The sequence below is a fragment of the Gadus morhua genome, chromosome 23 (genome assembly GCF_902167405.1).
Source record: "Gadus morhua chromosome 23, gadMor3.0, whole genome shotgun sequence".
Classification (NCBI taxonomy): domain Eukaryota; kingdom Metazoa; phylum Chordata; class Actinopteri; order Gadiformes; family Gadidae; genus Gadus; species Gadus morhua.
The window spans coordinates 2,992,632-3,002,754 of record NC_044070.1 but is presented as its reverse complement, the minus strand read 5'-3'; the positions used below and the strand labels follow the sequence as shown (position 1 = coordinate 3,002,754).

The following is a 10,123-nucleotide window of genomic DNA, read 5'->3' as shown; positions in this document are numbered from 1 at the left end:
ACTTGACTACTAAGACTTGGGACTTACTTGGGTCTTGCAAAACAGTGACTTTGTCCCACCTCTGTCCGTTTCATTCAAACATACACATTCAAACACACAACATACACTACTATTCTCTCTCACATACATTACTATTCTCTCTCACATACCCAAATATACTCTCTCACATACACTACTATACTCTCTCAAATACACTACTATACTCTCTCACATACACGACTATACACTCATACATGCATGTAAAAGGAGTATAATAGTGTGTGTGTATGAGTATAGTGGTGTATATGCAAGATTATAATAGTGTGTGTAAGACCAAGTATGAATTCTGTCCCAGGTGGCCCCTCATAGTTAAGGGATGCTTACCGTGATGCTACTGTATCTAACAGGATTTAGTTTTCACCTACAGTAGTAGGTGAAAACTAACATATTGTTGTATATTGTTTTTGTATTTTTGTAGATTATTGACATTGAAACTTTTAATATTTATCAATAACGTTACTATTATATTATTATATTAAGGGAGAGAGGAAAATGAGAGGGAGACAGTTGACGGAAACAAGGAAAATGAGAGTGAAAATGAAGAAAGTTCGGAGGCAAGGGAGACAAAGCAGAGAAAGGCAAAAACAGTTGTTGAGTCTGGTGAAGAAAATGATGACACACATGAAGGGGACGACAAAATGACAACGCAAACACCACCAACAGTTGAAGAACTCACCGAAAGTGACAGTGAAGAACAACTTTCAGCGACAATGACAAGAAGGAGAAAAGTAAAAACAGCTGTTTACTCTGGAGATGAAAGTGATGACACAAATGAAGGAGATTTCAAAATTACAATTCAACCATCACCAACAGTTGAAGAACTCACCGAAAGTGACAGTGAAGAACAACTTTCAGCGACAATGACAAGAAGGAGAAAAGTAAAAACAGCTGTTGACTGTGGAGAAGAAAGTGATGACACAAATGAAGGAGATTTCAAAATTACAATTCAACCATCACCAACAGTTGAAGAACTCACCGAAAGTGACAGTGAAGAACAACTTTCAGCGACAATGACAAGAAGGAGAAAAGTAAAAACAGCTGTTGACTCTGGAGAAGAAAGTGATGACACAAATGAAGGAGATTTCAAAATTACGATTCAACCATCACCAACAGTTGAAGAACTCACCGAAAGTGACAGTGAAGAACAACTTTCAGCGACAATGACAAGAAGGAGAAAAGTAAAAACAGCTGTTTACTCTGGAGAAGAAAGTGATGACACAAATGAAGGAGATTTCAAAATTACAAATCAACCATCACCAACAGTTCAAGAACTCACAGAAAGTGACAATGAAGAAGAACAAATTTCGGAGACAAAGGGAGAAGAGCACACAAAAAAAAATGATAAAGAGGACACGTACAGGACGTGCGTAGTCGGTCCAAAAGAATTCAAATTTAAGGTCGCAAGAAAAAATTGGATAAAAATAAAGCCGGAAAAGGGAAAAAGACAACTGAGACCCCCATGGACCGATATATTCTACAATGAATTTAGAAAAAGCAACCCATCGTGCACATTGGCCTTTAAGTACCAAAATATTAGAACACGTGACAGCCGGAAAAAAAAATCACCATACCTCCGCGCCACAGCCAAGTGCACGTTTGAAGGTTGTGAGGCGGTTTACACTTTCACCAGGAAAGGCCCACCAAAATACAACGCAAAAAAGATTACTGTCATGGTGACACGGTTTGGGGAAGTCAAACACCTTAAGTCTCAGAGAAAATGTAGGCCTGCAAGATACCTCAGGAGAGGAAAAATAGCAAAAGCAGTAAAAAGTGGTGTGAGCAACTGCTATTACGAATTGCTGAAAAACACACCTGTGGAGGAGATCATGGCTGGTAACATAACCAGAAGCCTCACAAAAGACGTGTTAAAAATCATATCTTACGAGATCAGAAGCGTTGCAAGGCTTCACAATGACCAATTGTTGGAGCTAATGCTCACTCAGAGGATTATCAGAGAGAGTGGTCGGCAAACTCGGCATGCATCATCGAACGGCTATCTGCAGCTCCTCCAGATTGACCCTTTTGCAACCCACTTATACACTGATGCGGGCCTGCAAATTTTGGCTGAACATTTGAGAGGACCCATGCCCACTACCCTATACCTCGATGCAACAGGTGGGGTAGTTCAGAAAGTACCCCATCAGTCAAAAAGAGTTCTCTATTATGCCCTGGTTCTGCCTGGAATGGGCAAGGACAAGCCGCCTTTGCCAGTCGCGGAGTTCGTGACTAACAGCCATAGTGTTCCATCAATATCGCACTGGCTTATGGAGTTCAATAGGAGGCTGTCCCACATTACCGGGAGAAAAATTGCACAAATAGAGACAGATTACAGCTGGGCGTTGATGAACAGTGTGCTCATCTCTTTTAACCACGAGGATGTCTCTGCATACCTTTGCAGAGCATTCGAAATTGTGTCGGGACAACTCAAAGTCATTCCAAAATTCACTGTGCTCCATTTGTGCTCTGCACATATACTTAAGGCAGTCTCCCAGGCCTTTGGGAGAACAACCAGTGACAGAGGCATAAAGGAGTATGCAACATACAGTTTTGCATACCTGCTGAACTGTACAAGCTTGCCAGAAGCACTTGAGGTTTTCTACCACATGTGTGTGCTGTTTGATGCAGAACAGCACACAGACTCAATCAATACCAGTGAAAGGTACCTGAATGGCTGCATTTTGCAGAGTCAACACATGGATATTGAGGAAACACAAGAGGGGAGCAGGATCTGTGATTCCAGTGACCCTTCCAATGGCATTCTCGCAAGGTCCCCCTTCATGCAGGCTTTTGACCTAAGAAGGGAGCAAGCCACATGTGACGTCCTGTCTGATGAGGAAGCAGACAAAAACAACAACTACCACTGCCCAGGTATAATAAATGTCTTGCTTAAGACATACATGGGCATCTTTCCCTTGTGGAGTGGTGTACTACTCGCTGATCTATCGAGGCACTCTAAAGGATCTATCACAAGAGGAACAGGGTGCAAAACACGGGAAACCAACTGCCATGTCGAACTATGGTTTAGGTTGGTGAAACACAGCATTCTGTGCAAAAGAAAATACCTCAGACCTGCAGAGTTTGTCTCTAAAATGTTTGCCTCAGTGCAGGGGAGGTATGTTGAACATGTGATTCAACAAAGCCTGCCAATTGATGTACTTCAGAGAAACCTTCAAAGCTCTGTTAAGCTGGAAGATGACCCAGAAGAGCAATGGTGTAAGAGGGACACCTCTTCTGGCAGTTCAAAGCGCAAGTCAAAATATTTCAATCCTCCAAAAAACATTCCAAACCCCAAGACCAAGACCAAAAGCAAGAAGATCATAAAAGTGGAGCAGAATCAACGGGTTGAAGATGCACAAGTAAGTAATGTGACGTTTTTTTAAATGACAGGTGTGAGATAAAGGACATGAAATGAAAATGTTTTTTTTCCTCCTCATTGCCCTAGGTAGAGACAATGAGGATGCAATATAATTATTAATAGAACCTCACATTTCACATCGTACACTTAAACCATAGATCATAGACCTTAATTGCTACATGGATTTCAATGTTAATTCTGACTTTCAGTTAAACTTGCTGTGGAAAAAGAGGGGAACAGAGATAATTGTTGCAACCCTGCCATCCCAAGTGAAGGGTCGGAGCCTCTTCATCCACCACACTGATCTACGGTGTCTACGACCCCACCTGTGGTTGACAGGAGAGGTAGGCGTATTAAAAGCTCTTCCTCTCACTGCTAGTCTATCTGTCTTTCAATTTGTAGTCCTTCAAACTGATGTATTTGGAGGACTGAAGACCTCCATTAACTCACACACACACACACACACACACACACACACACACACACACACACACACACACACACACACACACACACACACACACACACACACACACACACACGTAATAATGTCAATGTGAAAAAGCATTAACATGCAAGCATTAATATATCCTATAAAGGGGGCTAACGTTCTGGAGCTAAGGAACAAGCTAGTACAGAACAATAGGCAGAGCAAGAAGTTTAGCCACGAGCTTGTTGTCTGCGTTTGTCCACAGTTGGAATAAAGACATCAGTTGAAGTACATTAAAACTGTGGTGATACCTTGGCACTTAAGGATATCACAACACGCACACACACACACACAGACAGGCAGGCAGATAGACAGACATACTATCCCTCTTTGTTATTACCTGTCTTTCTTTCTGTTGTACATGGAAAACCACTGAGATGAAGCCACCCCCCTCTGAGTGAGTGGTGATCTCATGATAAGCCAACAGTAGGCCATAACTTCGTTATTAATTTCAATGGCCAAAGAAACTAGTTTGTGTTCATATGGTGATGCTGTGTGCTGATGCTAATCAAACATTATTTTGTGTTTATCAGATAATTCAGGGATTGCTGCATCTCAGTGCCTTCACGTACAACGTGGTGGACACCATTTACCTAATGGATTATTACACCGCAGGTGTACTTTTATTTGGTGACAGAGCTACTACACGTCGCCACACTTTACCTAAGGTAATATGTTCAGTGTATGTTTGTGCATTTTACGGTATGTTGCGTGATGGGTAATTACTACAGTGCATGAAATAACTGTGATGAGAAGGTAACACTTTATTTGAAGGTATCTACATAAGAGTGACATGACTCTTGTCATGAACTTCGTCATGAAAACTTAACATACACAGAAAATCCACCTCTTTTTGACATGATGACATAATCATTATTACAATTAGATGAGCAAGGTTACAGACAAACTCTAGCACTTGGTTAGATAATTGTGTGACAGGATATGTCACAGAACTGGCTTTCATGAAACCACTATTACAGTATAATGAATACATTTTTTAGACCTCAAGTAAAGTGGTACCATTTTGATGTGTCATTTAGATGTCGTAAAGGATAAGTGCGCTTTAAGTGTTATTGCACACTCATTTCCTTTCTGCAACACATATTGTGCTGTTATATATACTATATTATACAACGGGTGGCTTGAATCCAGCGATCTGATTGGTTCCTAACTGTTGTATAATAAGCGTATACATAACTGCTATGACGCCCAATCATTTTGTGAAAGTTTGCATATCACTCCGCGCCTGGAAGTAGAAACAGTTACAAAGTAAAAAATATGTTGAATGATGGAGAGGGTGTAAATGTTGTTACTCCGGGAGTGAGCAAGGCGATGGAGAGACTAACGAAAGCTTAGGCACATGGCGAGTGAACTGCTCCATAGGATAAATTGCCGGCGTACCGCTCTAGCGGAGCCTTCTCTCGGAGGGACGCTAAAGTGTGTTGCATAGCGACCGTCGTGCATTTTGAAGGCAGCCAGGAGGGACTACTTTTTTGTATTCTTTAATAAAACAGCTACTTTGACTTTCTTGTTTGTTTTTTTATAGATCACTTCAGTCAGTAGTATGTGCTCATTATACCACTGTTAAGGGGCGTTGTTCGGACCGACGCGCAGCCACAGCCTGCCACAGCCTGTCGTGATCTATTGCTTAACTATACTTATCATAGGTGGACAGCTAACTAACATGTTCATAAAATCATCCTGAAACATTGTTTTTTTCATGCTGTAGGTAAACTTCGATAACTTTGACGGAATCCTGTCATTTGTCCACGTGAACAAAAATCACTGGAACATGCTGGTATGTTGATTCATTAATATTCATTCATTCAAATGTGGGTTTTCACATAGTGAAATAAAGTATTGCGGCGAGTATCAAGGTCATGGTCAAGGTTGCTTTATTCATACCCTTGGGTAAATTTGGTTTGCATGTGTATCGATCGCCACATGCAGCGATGGATACTCATCAACTTCTCAATACAGTATTTTTCCGAAACTGTACTTGGCTTATTATTTCATCCACTCAACTCATTTGGCGACTGTGAAATTGGCATAGGGAAACTTTGATTCTAAGTTTACTTTGACCCATCACCTTTTTTCTTGCTTTGCATGCACTCTCCCTGCTATTTCTGGGAATTGCATCTCTAGTTAAAGAATACCCTCTCTTTTTTCTCAGTACATTCATGCAAAGTCTGGTACTGTGTACCAAATGGATCCCTCACCAGCATCCTCTGAGCTTGAGGACTCTACCCATGCGGCTCAGAGACTACAGTAAATATTCAAGCTAGGATTCTAAACATTAAAATGTCAATCATGTTTACTTTTATTCTACAATGGCAGCTGTGGTGTTTTGAAGATATTTCCATATACCTTATAATTGAATACAAACTTTGCTAAATTGTATCTGTGGATGGAAAATGTTTTGGTAGCACTTAAAGAAAAGTATCACATTTCTTCAGGGAATACTTGAAGATTAGAAAACATCAGGGGAAAACTGACTGGGTGGATGTGAAGTGGAAAGGAGGAGTGATGCCCCACCCAGTGCAAATGGATGGTTGCAGCTGTGGTGTCATTGTTGTTGAAGTAAGTTGATATATGTAGCATAGAGGAAACATGATGTTTCTTTAATTTTTGTGATGATGGAGATAAGCTTACATTTGGGTGTTTCCACAGATATACAAGATGATTTCAAAGGATAAGTTCACTATTGTGTACTTTGAGCCCCCTTTCTCGGTTGGCTAGGATGAAATAGAATGGTTGACACTGAAATGTTGACGTTTGGTCCTGTCTCTGGGTATTTGGCTCATTTAGAATCGCCCCTGCCTGCTTCAGAATGGCTGCCTATGGGCATTTACGAACCATGAATGCCCATAGGCAACCATTTAGAAGCTGGCAGCAGTGATTCTAAAACCTCCCCACCAAGCATGTGTTGACAAATGGTTTAGTTTTCTATTAAAAGAGAAAGACAATCACTTTAATGTTGTTAATTCAGATGGCCAGAGCAGTGATGGAAGCCTTCCCTGAGTTCCCCAAAATGAACTTCTCAACAAAAAGGAGAGCCATGGAAGAGGCGAGGAGAGATATGGCTCTCCAAGTCCTTGAATCATCAGGTATACAATGCAGTATACATCTTTTTTTGAATAACTTAAAGGCATTCCAAATATATTCTGATTAAGGGCCCAATTTTGAGAATGATATGGTAACAGAATTGGTGAATGTGATTGGCGAATGCAATTTCCCTTAGCCACAGGCCTTGCCCATATCAGAGTCTCCACCGATTACCTCTTGCGGGTTTAAAAAAAGGCACATACCATTTGCCGATAAAATCCCCAAAATTGGGCCCTAAATATGTCATGCAAATACACTTTATTTCAGTCTTTGATGAGGAGACTTGTTCGATGTGTGGAGCTGACAAGCCCCCTGGACAAGCACCTCCCGTTACAGACTGGGTGAGTTGTTGTGAGCAGCACATACATTTTGTAACGTAATGTGACATACAGTGTTGGTAGTAACTAGTAACAAAGTTAATTAACAAAGATAATTCAATTTTGATAGCAATATGTAAAAAGGCCAAGAAAGTTGAAGGGGTTCAATGTTCACAGAAAACTTTCTTTGATTCAAACTTAACCTTTGCTATAATCTGCTGGTTTGGTGACCTGAGTCTAACAAACAAAAACAGGGTTTGTTCTACTCGGTCTATCCTCAGAACAACGAGAGGCAATGTTGATATTATGACCAAAAGGGGGCGTGCCTCCGTGAAATGCCGCAAGACAGCTGGGAGATGTAGCCTAGGCCTACACCTTACGACTCGTACGGCCAGTTCCATACAACTGGATCGCGGCATAACTGTCCTTCTCTTCCTTTCTTCAAAGCTCATCTCAAGACCTTTCTGTTTAACTTCTCTCCCACTCCAAACACATAGCTCTATCCTCTAGACTAGAGGCTCCCTTTGTTTAGTTTAGTTTTTCTCTTTTTTTGTATTGTTGTTTGTTTGTGGTTGTATTTTCATTTCCACTATGTGAAGTGACCTTGGGTTTGAGAAGGGAGCTATATAAATGGAAATTATTATTATCACTATTATTATTATTTACCTGTTTTGAAACCAAATTGCCCCGTAAGGACATTTCAGCTCAATTAAATTCACCTGGAGGGTCAGGTAACGCAAAAGTAACAAGTGACATAAGGCATTACTCCACACAAGTAACGTAATGAAGTAACTTCCCCAATGCTGGTGACATACCACTTAAGCCTAAGTGTCCTACCAAGTGACAAAGTCATGTACATGAATGAATCATTAATTGTTTTTTCAATTCAACAGATCCAGTGTGATAATTGTGACCGGTGGTTCCATAACCTTTGCTTGAACATGGACCAAAATAAGTTAAAGGAACTCAAGAAAAGGCAATGGCTGTGTGTTTTATGCCGATGACAAGGTTGAGGAAAATTGTGCCTCGTCCAAGTGCCAGGTTTTGTTTAGAAATGTGATTAAAAAAAACGTAAAAGGCGTGTTAACATCAGAAGATGTGGAAAGCATGAATGGGGAGGGGAGACACACACACACACACACACACACACACACACACACACACACACACACACACACACACACACACACACACATTTCCATTTCATCTATTCTCTCTGGTTACAGCCATATACACTTTGATATTGGATCCCTTCCACTTACTTTAACCCTAGGCTATACCGTAAGGACTGAAGATCAATGCCTGATTACCAAAAGATTCTGTTGAGTCAGTGTATAAAACACAACAGCTGCGTTGATTGAGAAACGCTTTACACCAATACTGTGCATAGTCTGATTCATTGCCATGGATTGCAAGAAGGAAATATTACAGAAAGGTCTGAAGTTAAAATATAATTTGCAAGTTCACATAATGAAGTGGGAAAACAAATGAAGGTGTGTTTGATTAGTATATCATGAATGGAATTCTTAAAATATTTAAAGAAAATTGGAGGTGCAAAATATTAATTTTTAAGGAGGTGTGTGTTGTTATTACCATATTGTAGGACAGGTCCACATTGGTCTGGGGCCTCTGGGTCCCATAACTCGGAAGCTATTGAGCAAAAAGCAATTTCCCATAGGAAACTAATGGGATTCTTAAAATATTCAAATAAAATTGGAGGTGCAAAATATTAATTTTTAGTGAGGTGTGTGTTGTTATTACCATATTGTAGGACAGGTCCACATTGGTCTGGGGCCTCTGGGTCCCATAACTCGGAAGCTATTGAGCAAAAAGCCGTTTTCCATAGGAAATGAATGGGATTCTTAAAATATTTAAATAAAATAGGAGGAGCAAAATATTAATTTTTAGTGAGGTGTGTGTTGTTAGTACCACATAGTAGGACAGGTCAACATTGGTCTGGGGCCACTGGCTCCTATAACTCGGAAGCTATTGAGCAAAAAGCCGTTTTCCATAGGAAATGAATGGGATTTTTAAAAAATTCAAATAAAATTGGAGGTGCAAAATATTAATTTTTAGTGAGGTGTGTGTTGTAAGTACCACATAGTAGGACAGGTCAACATTGGTCTGGGGCCTCTGAGTCCTATAACTCGGAAGCTATTGAGCAAAAAGCAATTTCCCATAGGAAATGAATGGGATTCTTAAAATATTTAAACAAAATAGGAGGAGCAAAATATAAATTTTTAGTGAGGTGTGTGTTGTTATTACCACATAGTAGAACAGGTCTAAATTGGTCTGGGGCCTCTGGGTCCCATAACTCGGAAGCTATTGAGCAAAAAGCAATTTCCCATAGGAAATGAATGGGATTCTTAAAATATTTAAATAAAATAGGAGGAGCAAAATATTATTTTTTAGTGAGGTGTGTGTTGTTAGTACCACATAGTAGGACAGGTCAACATTGGTCTGGGGCCACTGGCTCCTATAACTCGGAAGCTATTGAGCAAAAAGCAATTTCCCATAGGAAACTAATGGGATTCTTAAAATATTTAAATAAAATAGGAGGAGCAAAATATTTATTTTTAGTGAGGTGTGTGTTGTTAGTACCACATAGTAGAACAGGTAAACATTGGTCTGGGGCCTCTGGGTCCTATAACTCGGAAGCTATTGAGCAAAAAGCCGTTTTCCATAGGAAATGAATGGGATTCTTAAAATATTTAAATAAAATAGGGGGAGCAAAATATTAATTTTTAGTGAGGTGTGTGTTGTTAGTACCACATAGTAGGACAGGTCAACATTGGTCTGGGGCCTCTGGGTCCTATA

At 40.2% G+C, this 10,123-nt stretch overlaps 1 protein-coding gene across 3 annotated transcripts; it reads left to right on the top strand.

The window, feature by feature from the left end:
* Window positions 1-287: 287 nt before the first annotated feature.
* On the top strand, window positions 288-8,489 carry LOC115536961 (uncharacterized). 3 transcript variants are annotated; one of them, XR_003974754.1, is made up of 10 exons: window positions 288-3,395; window positions 3,604-3,738; window positions 4,418-4,552; window positions 5,614-5,682; window positions 6,058-6,152; window positions 6,341-6,464; window positions 6,555-6,675; window positions 6,874-6,991; window positions 7,257-7,330; window positions 8,200-8,489. XR_003974754.1 is itself a non-coding variant. In XM_030348472.1 (9 exons), the coding sequence occupies exons 1-9, from the start codon at window positions 678-680 to the stop codon at window positions 8,308-8,310; spliced, it is 3,579 nt and encodes a 1,192-aa protein (XP_030204332.1). In that variant the 5' UTR covers window positions 296-677; the 3' UTR covers window positions 8,311-8,489. The 3 variants fall into 3 exon arrangements, 2 of the variants coding, with proteins under 2 accessions (XP_030204332.1, XP_030204333.1); XM_030348472.1 differs by lacking the exon at window positions 6,555-6,675 and having other exon boundaries at window positions 296-3,395; XM_030348473.1 differs by lacking the exon at window positions 6,555-6,675 and having other exon boundaries at window positions 923-3,738.
* The last annotated feature ends 1,634 nt before the right edge of the window (window positions 8,490-10,123 follow it).